The 21476-nt window shown below is 37.4% G+C and overlaps 1 protein-coding gene across 4 annotated transcripts in view; it reads right to left on the bottom strand.

Annotated features, from left to right (window-relative positions):
• Window positions 1-21476, bottom strand: part of USO1 (USO1 vesicle transport factor) — a 57409-nt gene that overhangs the window by 1787 nt on the left and 34146 nt on the right. For 2 of the 4 annotated variants that reach the window (XM_070726943.1, XM_070726945.1), the window contains 12 exons: window positions 19579-19790; window positions 18502-18522; window positions 16384-16494; window positions 15577-15695; window positions 14853-15034; window positions 12159-12280; window positions 10414-10552; window positions 9071-9234; window positions 7426-7515; window positions 6177-6242; window positions 4154-4264; window positions 195-410 (listed from right to left, as the gene is read on the bottom strand). In XM_070726943.1, coding sequence (XP_070583044.1) covers window positions 195-410; window positions 4154-4264; window positions 6177-6242; window positions 7426-7515; window positions 9071-9234; window positions 10414-10552; window positions 12159-12280; window positions 14853-15034; window positions 15577-15695; window positions 16384-16494; window positions 18502-18522; window positions 19579-19790 — 1553 coding nt within the window. The remainder of the gene's footprint in view (window positions 1-194; window positions 411-4153; window positions 4265-6176; window positions 6243-7425; window positions 7516-9070; window positions 9235-10413; window positions 10553-12158; window positions 12281-14852; window positions 15035-15576; window positions 15696-16383; window positions 16495-18501; window positions 18523-19578; window positions 19791-21476) is intronic. The other 2 variants (XM_070726944.1, XM_070726946.1) reach the window with 1 other exon arrangement.

Raw genomic sequence — 21476 nt, 5'->3', positions numbered from 1 at the left:
GGTAAACCAAGTCTGTGAAAGCTCAGACCCTGGGTGATGGTCATGGAATTCTGATGTTCCAGGGAACACAGTATGCATGCCATAGTTCTAAAGGCCCGAAGGAACTTGGGGACACAAAAACAAAAATATAGCCTTTTTATAGATCTAAAGACACATAACAAAAAAACCCTGCTTTTGCAAACTTTGTATCTTACCGGTTCTCCAAGTTCTTTGAGTTTGTTCTTTAATCCAATTATTTTCTGATCCTGATCAGCCAGAAGAACCAGAAAATCATCTTGTTCTTTTTTAGATTCTGCAATTTCCTGCTGCAGTTTACTTTTTTCATTTTTCAAAATTGCCACAGTGCTATTAGATGATTCCAATTGCTGTTTAAATGAAGTTGTCTCTTCACTGAGTCTTGCAATTTCATTCTGGCATAGAAAAGGAAAAAAAATTACATTCATTGACATGTTACCATCGATTAAAAAGGAAGAAGAATATGCTTCATATATCATAAAACTCAATCTCACTTTAAGGTGATATATAAGGTCATGTGCAATGTTTTATTGACTCTCATCTAAAATCTGGTTTTTTTAGAAGTTTATGCTTCATATATTGGATCTTTAGTAGCTTTTCAATATCCATTTCTCAAATATTCTGCCCATTTTTAGAAACTTGACAAATGATTCTAGAATAGATCTTTGAAGATGAAAGAAAATAAAAATGTAGCAAATCTCAGTATGCAATACTGATTGATTCTTACTTAGATCAGTGATGGTTAACCTTTTTTTCCTCATGTGCTAAAATGTGCCTGTGCTTGCTATAGCGCATGCACTCACCTACCCAAACCCTCCCTCCCTTCCTTTGATTTTTATGCCGCCCTTCTCCTTAAACTCAGGGCGGCTTACAACATGTTAGCAATAGCACTTTTTAACATAGCCAGCATATTGGGCCCACAATCCGGGTCCTCATTTTACCTACCTCAGAAGGATGGAAGGCTGAGTCAACCTTGAGCCGGTGATGAGATTTGAACCGCTGACATACAGATCTACAGTCAGCTTCAGTGGCCTGCAGTACAGCGCTCTACCTGCTGCGCCACCCTGGCTCTTCAATAATTCAATGCCCTCCATGTGCCCCACTCCCCCTGTGCATGTGACCACCTGGTGCTGCCCTGTGCCTCAAGCAAGACCCCCTGCTGCCACATATCCTGATTTCTGGTGGGCCCAGTAGGCCCGTTTTTTGCCCTCCCCAGGCTCCAGAGACTGGGGAGGGCGAAAATGACCTTCCCCACCCCTTTGGAGGCTGAAAACTCCCTAACAGAGCTTCTGGTGAGCTGAAAATCAGCTGACTAATGCATGCTGGATCTGAGCTAGGGAACCGGCTCACGTGCCAGGAGATGACTCCACATGCCACCTGTGGCACGCATGTCATAGGTCGCCATCACAGGGTTAGATCATTGCCTTTCTCATCTCAGGCTAAAATCTTTTGATATCTCAATCTATTGATTAACTACAGTATAACAGCTTTAGGATGGGGACACATAGTTAAGATTCTAAATAAAAAACTGTGACTCTACATAAAGTACTTTTTTGACCAAGTTAATGGGCCATAAAATCCAACATGTCTTGTCTGCTTAAAGACTTTAATCAATGCCTAAACATAATTTGTAAGAGCACATCAGCACGAAGTTGAGGGGCCTAGACATTATGCCTTTGTCACGATCAGATCATTTCCTCGTACAGCTTGATTTTAGGGCGCCAATGTTCCCCGCAAGGAAGCGGAACCGATTAGGTGGTTCTGCCCCAGACACCTAATAGAGCCACCTGGTTTTCAGAGGATGCTAGGTGATTTTCTGGATTCACTTTTACACAGTTCGGTGGAGTCCCTAACAACGGCTTGGAATATGGCCGGAAAGGGAGCTCTAGACTGGATTGCGCCTATGCAATCTCTCTGTGGCAGTAGACCCAAGAGATCCCCTTGGTTTAACGAGGGGGGAACTCAGGGGGATGAAATGTCAGAAAGGACGTCTAGAGAATCTCACTCAGCCGCCCTGTTTAGGGTGACTCGCTCCCTCCTTAACCAGAGGGGAGTTGACAAACCCTTGCAGGGTAGTGCTGAGGATTTCAGTGAGTTTTTCACAGATAAAGTCACTCAGATCCGGACGGACCAGGACTCTGATTGGAATGCAGTGTCGATTGACAACAAGTCAGTCAAGGTGACAGGGTCCCGTCTTAGTCCAGTTGTGTGGGAAGAATTTGACCTAGTGACACCTGATGAAATGGACAAGGTCATAGGAGCTGTGAGTTCTGCCACCTGCTTATTGGTTGGTTTTGACCAGCAGGGAGGTGACACGGTGCTGGATCCAGGTGATTGTGAACATTTCTTTGAGGGAGGGGTCCTTCCCGGTTCCCTAAAGGGGGCAATTGTGCGCCCCCACCTCAAGAAGTCTACCCTGGGTCAGGCTGTTTTAAACAACTATCATCCTGTCTCCAAACTTCCCTTCCCTTCTTGGGGAAGGTTGTTTAGAAGGTGATGGTGCTCCAGCAGCCCTTGGATGAAGCCGATTGCCTAGGCCCTCTGCAGTTCAGTTTCAGGCCTATCTACAGCATTGAGACTGCTTTGATCACACTGATGGATGATCTCTGGCGGGCCTGGGATAGAGGTAGTGACCAATCCTGGTGCTTCTTGATCTCTCAGCGGATTTCAATACCATTGACCATGGTATCCTTCTGCACTGGCTGGAAGGGTTGGGAGTGAGAGGCACTGTTCTATGATGGTTCTCCTCCTACCTCTCTGGTCAGTCACAGTCAGTGTTAGTGGGTGGTCGGAGATTGACCCATAGGCCCCTCCTTTCTGGGGTGCCTCAGGGTTCTGTCTTCTTCTCTGTTTAATATCTACATGAAAGTGTAGGGTGAGATAATCTGTTGACACGGGGTGAGTTAACAGTATCCCATGCCGATTCAGTGAAGCAGTCGAGGTATATGCTGGTGTGTGGGTCTGGATGGGTGCCAACAGGCTCAAGCTCAACCCCGACAAGATGGAATGGCTGTAGGCGTTGCCTTCCAAGGACACTACCATCTGTCCGTCCATCACTCTGGGGGAGGATCTTTGACCCTTTCAGAGAAGGTCCACAACTTGGGAGTCCTTGATCTCTCAGCTATGGCAAGGGGGATGTTTGCCCAGGTTCGTCAGGTGTACTAGTTGTGGCCTTATTTGGACAGGGAGTCTCTTCTTACAGTTACTCACGCCCTCATCACTTCGAAGTTCGATTACTGCAATGCTCTCTACGTGGGACTACCTTTAAAGAATGTTTGGAGACTGCAGCTGGTCCAAACCGCAGTCATGCGTGCCATTGTGGGCCTACCCATGTCTCGTCAACACTCTGCGAGCTGCATGGGCTCCCGATTAACGTCCGAATGCAATTTAAAGTGTTGGTTGTTATCTATAAAGCCCTACATGGCTTAGGACCTACAGGACCATCTCTTGCCTCATGCATCCCAGTAACCGGTCAGGGCTCACAGAATTGGGCTTCTTGAGATCCCGTCAGCCAAGCAATTCCTGCTGGCGGGCCCTAGGGAAAAAGCCTTCTCTGTGGCGGCTCCAGCCCTTTGGAATCAATTGCCCCCGGAGATTCGTATTGCCCCCACCTACTTGGCCTTTTGGAAGTTGTTGAAGACACATCTTTGCCAGCAGGCTTGACATTGTTGAACACTCTGATCCAGCCCACGTTATGACTCTGATGAATGGGAGTGAATGGTTCTTAGGCATGGGTTTTTAGGGTTGTTATTTTAGTATATCTAGTGGATTTTAGATTTTTAATTGGTCCATTTTAATTTTGATTTCTATCATGCTGTTTTTGTATTTATTCTTATGCTGTATTTATTCCTATGTTGTAAGCTGCCCTGAGACTCGGGAGAAGGGCGCCTAGAAATTGAAATAATAATAAATAAAAATAAGCAAATTCACTTCAAAGTCAACAATGAGGGTTTTTTTTCCTCTGGAATGCCTATTATAATCTATAGTTAATTAATCAATCATTACATCTAGATATGAAAAAAAATGTAAAAAGGATTCTGTGCCAATAATTCAATAAAACTGCAGTTATAAATTATAGATTGCTGACTCTAAAGTTAAGTTAAATATGCTTTATTAGAATGTTTTATTAATTAAATACCTTTAATTCTTTATTCTCCTGCAAACTTGCTGAAAGTTGTCTTTCCAAGTCAGTTGTTTTTCCTACGATATCAGCACTACTGTCTTCTGATACAGGAACTGAAGTCAGGTTCTGAAAAAACAAATAAAATTGAACAAAATTATAAAGATTATAATTTTCTTTCCCCCCCCATAAGTTTTTATTGATTTTTTAAAAAAGAAAAAAGAATATACAGTGATACCTCGTCTTACGAACTTAATTCATTCCGTGACAAGATTCATAAGTAGAAAAGTTTGTAAGATGAAACAATGTTTCCCATAGGAATCAACGTAAAAGCAAATAATGCGTGCAAACCCATTAGGAAAATCCAAACTTTAAGGCTTAAAAAAAAAAGCAGCGGGCGGACAAAGTGAAGGCTAACAGAGTGGAGACGGAAAGCAGGGAGAAGCGAGGAATGGAGGTCCTAACGAAGGCTAACATCACCCCAAATTGCTCCCAAAATCACCCCTCCAGATGCTTCCTATGCTGCCCCAAATTGTTCCCAAAATCACCCCTCCAGATGTTTCCTACGCCTCCCCAAATCACTCCCAAAATCACCTCCAAAACTTTCCTACACCGCCCCAAATCACTCCAAAATCACCCCTTCAAACGCTCCCTATGCCACCCCAAATCATGCCAAAAATCACCCCTCCAAAAGCTTCCTACGTTGCCCCAAATCGCTCCCAAAATCACTCCTCCAGCCACTTACTATGCCACCCCAAATCGCCTCCAAAATCATCCCTTCAAACGCTTTCTATGCCACCCCAAATCGAGGTCCTAACAAAGGCAAATGGAGTGAAGAAAGGCAGCAAAGAGAAACAAGGCATTTTGAAAGGAGAGGTGATTTTGGAAGACTTTGGAAGCGATTTGGGGCGGCGTAGAAAGCTTTTGGAGGGGTGGTTTTGGGAGTGATTTGTGGCGAGGTAGGAAGCTTTTGGAGAGGTGACTTTGGGAGCAATTTGGGGTGGAGTAGGAGGCTTTTGGAAGGGTGATTTTGGCAGCGAGATGGGTAAAGGAAGTGGTAGGCTAGGGGGGATTTTGGCAGGGGGATGGAAAGGCTGTGGGGAGCAGAGGAAGTGGAAAGCTAGAGGGGAAAGTGGCAGGGAATTGGGGCAGCTCCGGCGTCCCCTGCCTCGGGACTGCAGGTGCAAGCAAAAGGAGGCGGGGAATCCCGGCAGGGATGGCAAGCAAATGAGAAATCCCAGCAGTGGCAGTCACAAGGCAGGGGAATCCCAGCGGCAGTAAGAGAGCCCACGTGCTCGGGTTCGTAAGAAGAGGCAAACAAATCTTAAACACCATGTTCGTATCTCAAAAAGTTTGTATGAAGAGGCGTTCGTAAGATGAGGTATCACTGTATATCATGTACTTTGTTAAACAGGTCATACTCCGTATCTATTACATCTTATATCATCATTTCTTATACTTGGTGTTATATTAGACTATATATGTTCACATATATGAAAACAAGCCTAAATACCCTAGATTTTGTAGAGAGTGGTAATTGAACGAAAATAATTGTTTCATTGGTCTATGTATTTTTATATTCCTATATTTGTTTTATTTATTTATTTATTTATTTATTTATACATATACATACACACACACACACACTGATACTCTGTATTGTTATATTTAGTTTTTATTACGGATCCATTTGTGCCATTTTTGCCATGTCTCTTTGGTTTCTTTACTTTTTATTTCTTTGATTGCATTCGCCATTTCATCCATTTCCGTGCACCTATAGATTTTTTTCTATAATAAGGTTTTCTGGTGGAGTCTGATTGTTTTTCCACATTTGCGCAATCGAGATTCTTAAGATAATAGTTTTCAGAAAGTATAATAATTTTGATTGTATTATATGGTACAGAATAGCCAAGAATCAAATATGATTATTGATGGCTTTGCTGAATAAGGCAAAGAGATTGCGTCTATTTATTGTAATTCACAGAGATAAAAACTAAACAAACCAAAAACTAAAAGGCAAGCAAAATTCTTAAGATCCTACCATTTTCTGAAGTTCTTGTTTCTCAACCTGAAGCCTGATTATTTGGGCCTTCAAATTTTCAATTTCCTATGAGAGAAAAAAGTATTAAATTCAACTAAATATATTATAGGTTCAAGGCTAATCATATTGTGGTGGATATGATAGTAAAAATATTAATAAATTTGGAGTGGGTTTGCTATTGGCGCATGGGTAATATGCAAATTTCAGTCTATTTCAAATACCACAGAAGCTGACTGCATCAATGTTGGTTTTGATAAGAATAGATCAAGATGACTCTTAGGTTCTTTAGATTGACTTTGATGCCCAATTCTCAGCTGGGGCATAAAATATTTTCCCCACCCGAAATTGGTCTACCTGTAATTCTTATACCTGAAAATACAGCATAGTAGTTTATGCTATAGATTATGTTAATAGAAATTGGATTTCTACTATGTATATCTCACTGAGCTACCTTTGAAGATACTTTATCTCATGAAGAATGTGGAACCAAAGACAATAAAAGATTGCCTGTGGGATCAGCAGTGATCCTCATATGAAACACTTAATAAAAATCAGGTAGGTTTAGGCTAACCAGCTAGGATAGCTACAATGTATAAAACGTACCACCAAAATGCTGGAAATGTGACCAAACACTGGGCACATACTGCCACGTGTGGTGGACATGTAAAAGAGCAAAAGTACACTGGCAAAAGATGCTAGAACTAAAAAATAAAGAGATTTGGAATAGATTTTACCAATGGATAGATTCAAGGAATAGAAGCTGGAATGAGTAAGAATAAAGATGTATAGATTGAAACAAAAGACAATATATGCAATATAGTATATAAATATAAGCGTGTCTAAGAGATTAAGTATGTTTATATAATTTGTAAATAGTAATGTATATTGAATACAGAAAAGATTTGTGTTATCCTTCATATGGTGGAAATATTGCCAAAACGGTTCCACCGTGTACATTTCTTTTCTTTTTAACAATAAAAGTTTGAAAAAAATAAAAATAAAAATAAATCAGGTTGGTCTCTCTACCATAATAATCTGACACAGAGGGAAAAAAGAGAAAACTGAATTGTACAACTAAAAGCCCATAGAATCTAATTCCAAAATCAAAGCCTTTTCGTTCAAATTGTAGTCATATTTCAAGAGCAAACAATGCATGGTTTCTCCCACTGACCAAATATTTTAAAATTTATTTATTTATTGGACTTATATACTGCCCTTCTTCAAGGACTCAGGCTATAGGAGTTCCTACCTTACACAGTTCATTATTTAATTGGTTTCCAGTAGATGTATTAGTTTGTGATGATTGTTCTGTTGCTTCTTTCATTGTTGCTGAAAGTTTCTACAAACATCAGACATATAAAAATACCCAGTTATTTTAAAAGCATAAGCACTTTAAACTGTTATTCTGATTTTATATTTTAAAAAAGCAGCAACCAGGATTATAGCTTCAGACAATTACACAATAATGATTGGTATAATCCTGGAAATTAGAAAACTGGCATTTTGGTATACTGCATATAGGAAAGAAAATAAATTATGCAAATTGAACTAAAGCTTACATTTTTTTAAAAAATAATCCCATGCTAACATATTTATGTTGGGAATGCTGAGAAGTATTTGAAATACTCACACTTTTCCAAAAAGAATAAATAAATTAGATTTCATTTTTATACTACGGACTTATTTTTAAAATAATTGTTTATGCTAAACAATTGTGAGATCAATAAATTCCTAGTATTTCATCTACAAACCCAGGTTCAGTTTTTAAAAATAAAGCTTTATTTGCCAGGCTTCCAATTTATTTCTAATGAAATGAAAATAAAGCCATATAAAACTGATGGGCAATCTTGCATCTTCTTTTGCTTCTAGACACAGGTTTCAATTTTATGGATTTAAACCACTGCCAAGGCAGTAAACTATTAAGTTTTTAATAAAATTCTGATTAAAACAAACAAACCCAAACCAAAATTTTCTATACAAAATCACATACTATACACAAATAAGAATGTACTGAATGTATCAATATAATTTATCATTATATTATCCAAACCCATTATTTAGGCTATTTCATTCAGCCAACCAACCAACCAACCAACCAACCAACCAACCAACCAACCAACCAACCAACCCAAAATGCATCTGTGATCAAAATAATAAAATGGGAAGGTTTTATAGAAATTTCTGCAAAATGTACATAATGATCATCCGTGGAGATTCTCAGTCATCCAGGCCATGAATGTTCTAAAGAACTGAAGAAACTTCTTGAATGAGAAGTGAAATGTCTTTGAAGAAAAACTGCCTCTTGAAAAAGCACTTTCAGTAAATAATGATCAAGGTATCAGGGCAACCTCTTGAGAACCTAAGTACATCCTTAATGTTAAAGGGAAGTTATCTGGAAAACCTCCCTAACGTAAGGAACAACTTTTAATAAATTATGTATACAGCAATTATATGGCTCAACTATTTCATGAACCATTCTTTTTGAGATTAAGAAGGGTTTCAGAAAGGCAGCCCTCTCAAGCTGTATTTAGGCTTATGGTCTAGGTCAGGGGTAGGGAACGTTGGCTTTTCTATGACTTATGGACTTCAACTCCCAGAATTCCTGAGCCAATCATGCTAGCTCAGGACTTCTGGGAGTTGAAGTCCTCATGTCATAGAAGAGCCAACGTTCCCTACCCCTGGTCTAGGTGCTTTTCACCTCCAATACAAAGAATAAAAAATGTACTCTTTGGATAAATTGCTTTTCAATGATTTGAAGGAATTATGGTTTGTTGCGATTTGGGACTACGAAAGGAAACATTTTTAAAATCATGATCTTAGATCTGATCAGGAAAAACTGATGGTTTCAGATCAAATCAGATGCTGATTACTGAGAATGAAACTTTACTGCTCACCAGAGTTTCAATCAAAGAATCCTTTTCTCTTAGCTGTTCTTGCAGTAATTCTAGTTTGTGCTTCCATTCTTCCATTTCAATGTGCAATTTGCTGATTTCTTCTGATTGAACACCATTCATCTGAGCCATATCACTGTGGGAACTATGATACTGATTGTCTTTTCCTATTAAATAGATTATAAAAGGATTACCTTCTAGCATTTCAGATAGAAAATTAAAACATTCTTACTTCAATATATTTCAAAATTATAATTCCACTAGAAAATTAATGCAGAAGACCTAAAATTAGACAACTGTATCAGAGAACTATTTCTTGACTATCAGACAGAGAAATGGAAACAGAAATTCCAGGATAAAATAGTAAATAAAACAGGATAAATACATAATGAGGAATGATATTTAATATTGTTCTAAACGTTTCACTTCTTAATTAGTTTTCTTTGAGACAAAATTTTGATATATTGGTATTTTATATAACTTATGTTACTGGTCAGTATCTGGTAACTGCTGAAATGCTTAGAAATGTACTAAAGGAGGGAAGGGGAAGGAGAGATGTCTGTTTCTCTAAAATACTTCTCTAAGAGCTTAAGTAGGTGTGTATGGAAGACTCTTAAGACTATTTATATATAATAGGAGTAAAAAGTTAAAACACAAAGGTTAGTTTACAGCGATATTTTGGTATATCAGATTTATTACTGGTTATTACTGACTGGTAGAAACTAAGATAAACGCAAAGAAAAAAATTAAGGGAAAGGATACCTTCTTTCAAACTCATCACTGGGTAATAATATTCCTGCAGTTTTATTGGCAGGTTTACAAAAATCAGATGACCGTTGTTTTCTGTTAGAATGCTTTTTAGATTTCTCTGTAAAACCTACAGGGAATTATCAAATGGTTTCCCCATCCTTGGACTAATTAAGCTTAACCCTACTTAGGTTTTGAAACTCAACAATGTTAAATAAGATAATACTGTTTGCTAACAGTGAAATGTGAGAAATTTCTTAGCTTCTAACGCAAATGGGAAGGGATGGCACTGTGGGCCCAAACTGGTGCTATGGTTAAAGCAACTGTTTAATCCGTCTGTCTAAATTTTTGTTTCTACCACTATACCTCCCTTTGTTTTTTTGGGTTTCTTGAAAAAAATATTCCCACTCTATAGAAGATAATCTTGATGAAACTCTGAGATTAACTACAGGTACTTAAATAGTCCATTGTCTATTAATGATTAATGCCAATTCACCACATCCTTGAGCTATTGAAAATATATGCAACACAACACAATTTAAATGGTTTACAAGTTATTCCTCAGGAAAAACTACATAAGATACTATTAGCATTATTACCTAGCTGTATTTTAAGGAGATTATATTGGTCCTTGTGTTGCTGGATTTGTGAAACTTGTTGCGTAACTGCTGTCTGCAACTGTTCATTTTGACTTTTAAATGATTCTATTTGTTTCTTCAATTCCTCAACTTCCTGATCCTTTAAAATAAAATAAAAATAAACAAAATTAAGTTTGCATCAATTTCTTTACAATAGATCTGCTATCTAATTATGCCTGGGACTTTGAATCTTTTACCAGTTTTCTAACTGAGATGCTAAACTGACCAATTATATTTGATTAGTTCAATATAGATAAAAATAGTTTTGGGCATTCTCTGGAACATGATAAGATAAAAAATATATCAAGAACTAAACTATTATAGTTCTATTTACAGGTATTCCTAATTTAACAAGTACCAACCATTTATAACAGCACTAAAAATAACTTACAATTCGTCCTCCTCCTTATGTCTGTTGCATGAGGTCTGTGACCATGGGAAGGAAATTCACATGCTTGGTAACTCACGTGTATTTATAACCATTCCAGTGTCTTTGAATCCACAGCTGGTTTCTAACAAGCATAGTCAATGGGGGGAACCAGCATTGCTTAACAACTACCATTATTCACTTAATGAATGAGGCAAAATATATCATAAATCCAGACACAGTCTGAATTTTATTAGTAGATGTTTCAGCCTAATTGTAGTCATAAGCAAAGGTCTAGCTGTATAATAAGAGGTCAGGTCCTCTTTGTGTCAAGAGAATATTCCAAAAAATAATTCTGGAGAGAGTTTAGAAGATCTAAGGATTCCTCACTTATTGATCATAATTGATACTGGCAACTTCATCACTAAGTGACATTTTCACAAAGTGAAAAATACAAAGGCAGTTTCTCAATTCCAACTGTAATCATTAAGCAAATCACCATGAATTGTTAAGTATGATGTCATATAATGTCCCGTAAGAATACCCACGGGACCGCCTTCTGTCGCATAAATCCCAGCAGCCGATTAGGTCCCACAGAGTTGGTCTTCTCCAGGTCTCATCGACCAGACAATGTCGTCTGGCGGGGCCTAGGGGAAGAGCCTTCTCCGTGGCAGCCCCAGCCCTCTGGAATCAACTCCCTCTGGAGATTTGAACTGCCCCCACCCTCCTCGCCTTCCGCAAGAGCCTTAAGACCTATCTATGTCGCCAGGCATGGGATAACTGGTGTATCCCCCCCTCTGAGCATTGAAAGTTATGTGTTATTATGATTGTGTAGTATCAATTGTTTCTAAGGTAATAGGTTTTAATTACAGTTTGTAATTATTAGATTTGTATCTGTATTGTTCCATTGTTGTTGTGAGCCGCCCTGAGTCTTCGGAAAGGGGCGGCATACAAGTCTAATAAATAATAATAATAATTATTATTATTAATAATAATAATTATTATTATTATTATTATGACTGTGACTTGCATATCCCACCAACTGTGAAGATTGTAAATAGCAATCATAATCTCAGAGTGCGGCAAACATCATAAATGTGCAGATTGTCAAGTGCTGAAATCCTGATCGCCTGGCTGAGGGGGCTAAAGGGGACAGTCACAATTTGATAGACTAGTTATAAGTCTCCCATGTTCAGTACTGTTGTAACTTTGAACCGTTCAATTAACAAATGCTATAACTTTAAATAAATTTCAATATAATGTGTAACTTGCCTCTTTAAATATGCACAATATTCCTGAGATTAAATGCAATTCATTTAAAACAAGATACATTATTTACCTGTACTCTAATGACATTTTTATAATGTGTCACTATGCTGTCATGCTGTTCTAAAGATTTTTTCACTTCTTCTTCCTTTTTATCTTCTTCACTTGACTTATGAACCGCCTTTGTTATAATTCCTGTAAAATTATTATTTGCAACATTAAACAATTTAAATAAAGTGTTGTAACATTCTAGATGACTAAAGAGATTAATAGTTTAAAGGGTGCCTTCTCAGAAATACTATTCAATATTTCTCAATCACTCAAATTTTTTTCTTTCTTATGTTAAAAACATTATTTTCCGATAATGCTGTCATTTTAAAATGGAATATAATGTTTCGTAAAATATGTTCAATAAATAATGGATCAGGAAACACTTCTAAATCATGTTGTGGGCTAACCAATCCTGTTGCAATGCTTAACTCACCCACCCAATTTCCCACAGAAGTTAACTCTCCACCAATGTTTCACATTTAAATGAGTTCAATAAATGCTAGTACAATAATACACCACAAGCATAATATATATAATATTATATATATATATATATAAATAGATAGTTATATAATATTTCTGTGGAGAAATATGAAAGCCTCAGAAAGATCAAACAATTTTTCTCAAGCCTTCTGCCCAAAACTGAAAATGAAAAAAAAAATACACAAAATTGTAAGCGTAAACATCATCTTCTAAGAGGGACTTGACATCTATCAGGTTGTAGGCTGTTTATGATGTGTCCATAGGTGGCCTAATAAGGGACAAAATGTTCTGACACATGTCAGGCCAACATGTGTGGGCACCATTGTTGCAGCATTGGCAACTCTGACTTTCTGGAATGCTTGCTTCTTTTCTGCTAAGGCTGTTCTTCCCTCCTCAGATATTTGGCAGCTTTGGCGGATCCAGCATACCTCATGTTGATCAATTGTGTGCTAGGATTTCTCAGGAGGTAGTGTCGATATCAAGGGACTTGAAGGAGCCTTTCAATGAGTCTTTGTATCGCTTCCTTCGTCCCCCATGCAATCGCTTTCCTTTAGACAGCTCACCATAGAGATGTTTAGGGATGCAATGATCTGGCATCCTTGCAACATAACCTGCCCAATGTGTCTGGGCTTTCATCAGCAGGGTGATGAAAAGCCTGTTTGGGAGAGGACACCTTATCCTGCCACCGGATCCTCATAATTCTACCTAGGCAGATTATGCAGAAGTGGTTCAATTGCTTAGCATGCCTCCTGTATACAATCAAGTCTCACTAGCATTACATGAGGGTAATTAGCACTATTGCTCAGTAGACTTTGAGCTTTGTAGCAAGGCTTATTCCATGGTGGTCCCACACACTGGTCACTAATCTGCCAAATGTAGAACTTGCCTTGGCGAGTCTGTAGTTGACCTCAATGTCAATTGTCACTATACGGGAGAGTGTGGTGCCAAGGTGTGTAAATTGGTCCACTGCTTGCAGCTTTTGTTGCAGCTTTTAGTATTTGATTTTTGGAGCTGGCTGATGCATCACTTTGGTCTTCTCTATGCTGATAAGGAGACCAAAGTTGTCACATGCTGCTGCAAATTTGTGCACACCGGCTTGCATTTCCTCTGTGATCCAGCATTCAGGGCACAGTCGTCTTAAAGAGAAGGTCATATAGCACAGTCTTCTTTATCTTGGTGACAGCCTGGAGTCTTCGCAGGTTGAATGTTTCCCATCGGTCCTGTATCTCAGACTAACTCCCAAGGAACTGTTCTGGAAGGCATCTGATAGTATGGCTGAAAACATGCTGAACAAGATTGGTGCCAATACGCACCCTAGCTTGATACCATTTGTAACAGACAAGGCCTCTGAAGCTTCTCCATCATCCAGAACCAGGCCATCATACCATCGTGGAACTGACAAACCATTAGGATGAATTTATCAGGCACCTAATTTTGGGCATGATGCGTCACAGGCCGTCACAACCGACAGTGTAAAAGATCCAAACAAAATATACATTTGAAGAAAATTGCTGTTTCAGAATATTCATATCAAATCATGAAATAGACAAATATGCAAATGGTTTATCTTAATATAAGCAAAACTTAAATTTTCAGGTTCATGGAAAAATGAAGGCGAAGAAGCAGAGCCTAAGGAACCCAGAAAATGAGACTGTAGAGTTGTTTCATGTGGCAACATTTGAATTCTGAGCTTTAGGGTTTCCTCTTCTCTACTTAGTTTTTAGTTTCTTTTGAAACGTTAATCTTCTACATGTATCTATAATGTATAATTTACTTTATTTTGCCACAAAGTAAATGGTTTCTTCCTCCTTTCTCAAAATAAACTTTTTGCTAGCCTGATACTCCTAAGCAGGTAAAAATGAATGAAAAGATGCTGATATTCATAAATCTACATCTCAATTGGTTACAAACTTTTTAAATAATTTATATAATATATAATATATTTTGCTTAATCCTTTTTTAAAAAATAAGAAATTGACCTTTTCTCTCTACATGATGCAATAATAAAGGCTGTGAATATATAATTTTTCTGTTATTTTTTCTCTGAATTCTCGTAAGTTTTTCATCAGAATTTTCAGAAATTGTATACCTTTACTCTATATAAAATTACTGATTTTGATGGCACATTTTTTAAAAAAAAAGAATTAGAACTGCTGGTAAAATGTACTTTCTCCTTTTTCAAACAAGAATAAGAAATAAACAATAAAATCAGGAGAAATGTAACAAGTCTCACCTTCCAGTTCTTTCACCAGTTTTGTAAATTCATGATCAAACATCATATGATCAGGGCTAGAAAAGTTTGGCTGTGGTTTCTGAGCTGCTCGGGAATAGAATTCATGTTTGCTAATAAATCCCAATTTTTCAATAAAAATTTCCTTTCCAATCCTTTTTTCTATAAGCTGCTTTAGTTTTTCTCTAAAAGGAAAAACAAAATCATGTAATAATTCTAGCTGAAAAAATCCCCTCTCTTTAATTATATCCCTACTCCTCAAAACCTGATGGGTCTCTTTAATAGAGGATGGAGAAAAAGATTACCAGGTAAGTAGTATGCAAAAAGCAAAAATGATGAGGAAGTAAAAAAGATGCCTTCAGATCTTGTAAAGAAATTGATTTCAGCGTGAAATAAATTGAGACAAATTATAAAACAAAATCAAGCAATTTCAGAATATTGGAAAGAATGAGAAGACAAACTAAATGACAATTTAAAAAATAATTATGTTTTATTTTGTTTTTTTCCAAGCCAACATTATTCTTAAACACCATTGGAGAAATTCAGCCTCTAATTCCAATGTTTTTCAATTTCAAACCTTAGAGTCTTAAAGTCTATAATAAATAATAAAATGCATGTATTTGCCTTAATTTATATGAAAAGCGCCTAATAATTTATAGGAAATTTCCAAATAAAGTATTCACAATGCAAAATATATTAAATGCAATATAAATGTCAATATACTCACTTCTTATAATTCTCAAGTGAATTGTCATTGTAATAAATGGAGATTCCTAGTAATAGAGCACACAATCCTTGAACCAGTTGCTCTTCTTCTCCAAGATTTTCTGCTATTTGTCCTGTTAGCTATATCTTTGGCTAAGGATGCTAAAAACTAAAAATCCTTTTCTTTGCATCACACTTTAGAATAAAAAAAAGGAACAATTTTCTTAATTTATTTTGACTGAATGTCCATATCAATGCAGATATCTTAACATCTATTTGTTTGTTCATTTGTTAATTTATTCACTTTCTATGGCCATCCATCTCGTTCAATTTATTTTTTTATTTGATTTATACTAATTGAATTTGTATGTCAATGATTTCGTACCAATGCCAAGTCGCTTGCCACTGTCTTCTTTCATAAAACCTACTGATTTACCAACCTGGCTACAGCTTTTTTACTTCCTGGGAGCTTCTTCTCTTAGTTCTAAGTTAACTTTTCACAATCAGCTTGTCTTGACCCAGGTTTTTATCTGAATAAGTTAACTGCAAAACAATCAATGGTTTATTCATTTAATCAAAACAAATTTAATGAAACATAACTATTACACCATAACAGAAACATGCAGCATTAAAATTTTAACAAAGGAAAGTGAAAATCTATTTATGAGCACAATGTGGGATAGTTTCATAATAATGTCAAAATTGCAAACATTTGCTGCATTATTGAAAGAAACATTTATTTTAATGAACTGTCACTTCTCTCCTTCAATTGAAATTTTATATAATTACTACAGTGAAGCATTCATAGGTAATTCTTTTAAAAGGATACAAATGGAATATTTGCTGAATTGTGAAGAAAATTTGTAACAGCGATGGGGCAATTGCTTAGCCATGTGCAAAGTAGCATTAATAATCCAACCCTTGTCTGCACTTTGCTTCCCTGGAAAAAAAAAGAAAACAAATGTCATCTCTGTTTGGCTCACTTTTATATCTTGCCTCATATTTTGATTCATAATTTTCAAGGTCAAAAACCAACCAATCAAAACCATCCCCTAAAAGTGAGGGATGCACAGTCCTAGAAAAAACTTGAAATACAATAAATTTTCAGAGAACAAAAGGGAATAAAATACCAAGGCAGCCTGATGAGAACTGTGAACCCTTAGCATTTGCAATTGGAAAATAAAATTATTATGAAGAATGGTTTAGGGATTATTGCTAGTAGGTAGAAAAGGAGGCTGGATGAAAATGAACCTTGACTTTATTGTGTGCTAGCAATCATATCTGGCTTACTACACAACTTTTATGATTGGCAATCTAATAATTAAACATATATTGATGTGATTCTTTGAATGCTACTGTTCAGTCCACCACTGACAGGACCTCTTTCTTATTTTTGCCTTGGTCAAGCTTTCTATATAACTAAAATGACAAGACCATATAATAATTTAATACTGCATCATTGAAAATGTTATCCAGTTGGCTAATGAAACTTCCGCAAGAAAACAACCAAGCTCAGAGAGCACCAATAACTCCGCATTAAAAATAACACAAACCATAGCAGAATATCATGATTTTAAAAAGGAAGATTATGAACAATTTATTGATAGGATGGAATTACCAGATATACAATATACCCTTATTGTCTATTGCTACACCCTATGTGTAGTTGCACAAAAACTAGTTACATTATACATACTAACGGGCTGTCTATCTCAAAAGAAAAAAAGATGAGAAGGAATTCATCCGGTCACCCGGAAAATTTATTTAAAAGGAATAATAAGTTTATTATGTAGATCCATACAGAATTCATGATATATACAACAAGGCAAATTGTGTCAAGAGTAAGACTGGATGCAATTCACTTAACAACCATCTTCCTTAGCAATTGAAATTTTGGCAATAGAGGCCTCCAGTGGTGAGGTCACTCTGTAGAGAAGTGAGGGAATAGGGCGCCGATCCCAAACCTTGTATTGCCTTGAAGGACTAGGAAAAACTCCTCAAATTTGACAAGAAAAACCAGCCATTCTGGATGGCCTTAGCAGTGACAGCCATATAGAAGGAAGAAGAAGAATGTGACCTAAGCTTAATCAGTGAAGGAAAAAGTTATCTGAAAAAGAGGCGAATCGAAAATCAGTTTGAAGAAGCAACAGGATTAAGCGCAGCAGGTAGAGTGCTGTACTGCAGGCCACTGAAGCTGACTGTAGATCTGTAAGTCAGCAGTTCAAATCTCATCACCAGCTCAAGGTTGACTCAGCCTTCCATCCTTCTGAGGTGGGTAAAATGAGGACCCGGATTTGGGGGAAATATGCTGGCTCTGTTAAAAAGTGCTATTGCTAACTTGTTGTAAGCCGCCCTGAGTCTAAAGAGAAGGGCGGCATAAAAATCGAATAAATAAAATTAAATAAATAAAGCTCAGAACTGACAGAAGCAGCAATCGGAAAGGAAGCTTCTCCCCGCCTTTTCCAGCCCTGTTTCCTCCCAGGAGATTTCTAGAGAGGCCCCATGGAGGCTTCTCCCTGCCTTTTCCGGTTAGTTTCAGAGGCTCGGGTTTGTAAGTAGAAAATGGTTCTTGAGAAGGGGGAAAAAAATCTTGAAAACCCGGTTCTTATGTAGAAAAGTTTTTAAGTAGAGGCACTCTTAGGTAGAGGTACCACTATACCATGGTTTGAAAACATGACAACAAAAGACGACAAAATAAATCAAACTACATTTAGTACCCACTGGTTATGCAAGGACTCTTGGGAGAGAAAAAAAGCACCCATAACAACCATATTTCCCTTATCAGCCACCAAAAACACCAAGAGATAGACAGTTTGTTACTAGAAATAACACCAAGCAACAGGCACAAACTGTAAGTACAGAAAAAACCACCCTCAAACAGTTAATTCATAAAACACAGCAAAGCTGAGATAGTAGATAGGAACGCCTTAATTTCATCAATACATACCCGTCTGTCGATCTTATCACCCTGTAAACCATACATTAAATATTACAAGGGAATGATGCAGGATGTTAAAATCACCACAATACTTTACAGAGGTAAGTTATTTTAAATTTCCTTTAACTAAACATTTCTGTGTCTACCGTATTTTTCAGAGTATAAAACGCACCAGATTATAAGATGCACCTTAATTTGGGGGGAGAAAAACAAGGAAAAAAGGCCTCTGCCTCATAGCAATTTGGTAAACAACAAACAGCACAGATTATATACACTGTTTGCTGTGTATTTCGGTGCATGTGAGCCTGACTCATAGAAATAGCAAAGAATTGGAGAAATGTACTTTATGGCAGTATATTAATCCCAGAAAGTTTTCTTAAATGTAATCACACTTACTCCTCCCAATTATTTAAATAGAACTACTCCAAACATGACTAAGTCAGGCTTTAACTCAGTTGCCTTATGTTAATACTAATACTTTATACTAATGCAGGACATTTCAGATTATACTTTTGCAGATCTTTAAATTTGAGTCCCTTATTTCAGTTTTTACTTTCTTCAAGGATGTACCATATATATCAAACAGGTTACACGTGCATTTCTGATTTTTAGAATCTGATTTTTTACAATATACTTTCCCTTTCCTTATGGAGTTCAAAGCATAACAAACACTCCTCCAATATTTCTTTTCTGTGGTTCTATGAGATAGATTGGAATGACTTCCCTAGCTGAGGACAGATTTAAATTTGGATCTCCTTGGTCCAAATTCAGTGCAATCACATCACATTATTATTTTCTATATGTTTCCATATATCTTAGGCAGAGACATTGTTTACATCCCAGCAAACAACTAGTTTTGATCATTCTAATAATTGATTCTATCCTCATATGCTTATCAGAATTGGCACAAATTAACTAAAAACACTACACATTAAAAGCAATAGTTTGTGATAAGATCATTTAATACTGTTTTATGGTTTACTAATCAAGATATTTTATAACAATTCTCTTTTAAAAGAATGTTTTTTTATGGGCGCTTCTAAAAGGGTCCAGGGGTATGCAAGTTATAGGTTCATTATGCTGTACCTGAGACAGAATGTTAGTGCACTGCTGAAGTAAGGACACTGGAGGATTTCCAATACTAGTGGCTAGCTGTACCCGCAGCAGCTGTTCCTTTAGAGTGGCATTTTCTTGCAGAGCATGGGCCAATGCCACAGCCGCACACCAATTTGAAACAGAATCTGTAGAAAAGAGTCCTCCACAAAGAAGTTGGCCAGCTGAGACAGAATTTCCAGTAGCTGTAAAATAAGCAGCCAATTTATTGATAGGACTATTTCAGACATGTTCATATACATAAAGCTTTTGAAAATACCTGGCAGATTATCTAAAGTAGGAATATTTTGACTTTGATAAGAGGCTTCAAAAAGTATAGCTAATTGAAATGGTGAGAACAAAAATTTGTGGGCCAATTTTGGGCAGCTATACAGAAGTTGTTGGTCTGCTGTCAGCTGGATTTTACACTTTTAAACTGAAATATTCAAAATTTAAAGATTCTCCTTCATTTAACTAATGTTTAATAAACTATGGAAAAGTTAATTTATAAATAAAATGTACTCAAGGATATGCTGACCTTAAAGAAATATATAATATGTAGCATCCATCTAAGAATTCCTCTTACATTAAGAATACTCAGAGAAAATAGTAGATCTAACCCCTTACTCAAGCAGGAAAGCCTGATGGTAGACCTACTTACTTACTTACTATTTAGACTTCTAGCCGCCCTTCTCCATAGAATACAAAATTACAGCATGGGGGAAATCCAAAAACATTAAAATCTCTAAAACTAATCATAAAACCTAAAACCTATAATAAATATTAAACTAGCCCTAAAACCCCCAATAGTAACCATTCAACCACATCCATCCATACTTCAGTCATATTATTGGCTGGAGCAAGATGTCACTCAATGGCCCCAAGCCTGCTGGCAAAAGTAAGTTTTTAAAGCCTTCCAAAAGGCTGTGTTTGTGTGTGTGCAAATCTCTGGGGGGAGTTGATTCCAAAGGATCGGAGCCGCCCAGAGAAGGCCCTTCCCTATGCCCTGCCAGGCGGCATTGCCTGGCTGACAGGACCTGGAGAAGGCTGACTCTGTGGGATCTGACTGGCCACTGAGATACGTGAGGCAGAAGATGGTTCCGTAAGTAACCTGTGGCATGCATGTAGGAAGTGCCATCTCTCTGGGCATGTGAGCTGTCGCCCATGGCTCTTCTGGGTTCCAGTGCGCCAGCCAGCAGGTCTTCATATCCAGAGGATCACCAGAAACCAAAAGAGCAGCTGCCCGATGCACATATGTGTGCAGGAAAGATAATCTTCTGCTTTCCTGCATATGTACACCTGTCAGCTGGTCTTCACACACATGCGTGCCAAAAAGTGGAAAACCATGCGCTGGAAACCAGAAGATCTTCTTCCCAACACACACATGCACATCGGGGCAGTTGCTCTTCCAGTTTCTGGCACTTGATACAAAAAAGGTTCACCAACATTAGCCTATACAATTTCGGACAAATGGCTGTCCAGTCTCTTTTTAAAAACCTCCAGTGATGGAGCATTCACAACAACTTCTGGAAGCAAGCTATTCCATTACTTTACTATCCTCACCATTAGGAAATGTCTCCTTAGTTCTAGGTTGCTTCTTTCCTTGGTTAATTTCTATCCATTCTTTGTTTTTGTCTTCTGGTAGTTTGGGAGATAGTTTCCTTGTGTTTGTAGAAGTCCCTCAAATATTGGAACATTGCTATAATGTCCCCTCTAATCCTTCTTTTCACCATACTAGTCATACACAATTCCTGCAGCCATTCTTTGCATGTTTTAGCCTCCAGCCTCATAAATATCTTTGTTGCCCTTTTCTGCACCCTTGCCAAAGTCTCAATCTCTTTTTATATCATGATGACCAGAATTGGATGCAATTTCCTAAATGTTGCCTTACT

This window comes from Erythrolamprus reginae, chromosome Z, assembly GCF_031021105.1.
Source record: "Erythrolamprus reginae isolate rEryReg1 chromosome Z, rEryReg1.hap1, whole genome shotgun sequence".
Classification (NCBI taxonomy): domain Eukaryota; kingdom Metazoa; phylum Chordata; class Lepidosauria; order Squamata; family Dipsadidae; genus Erythrolamprus; species Erythrolamprus reginae.
Note: the sequence above shows the minus strand (reverse complement) of the source record. Positions and strands in the feature narration are given on the sequence as shown.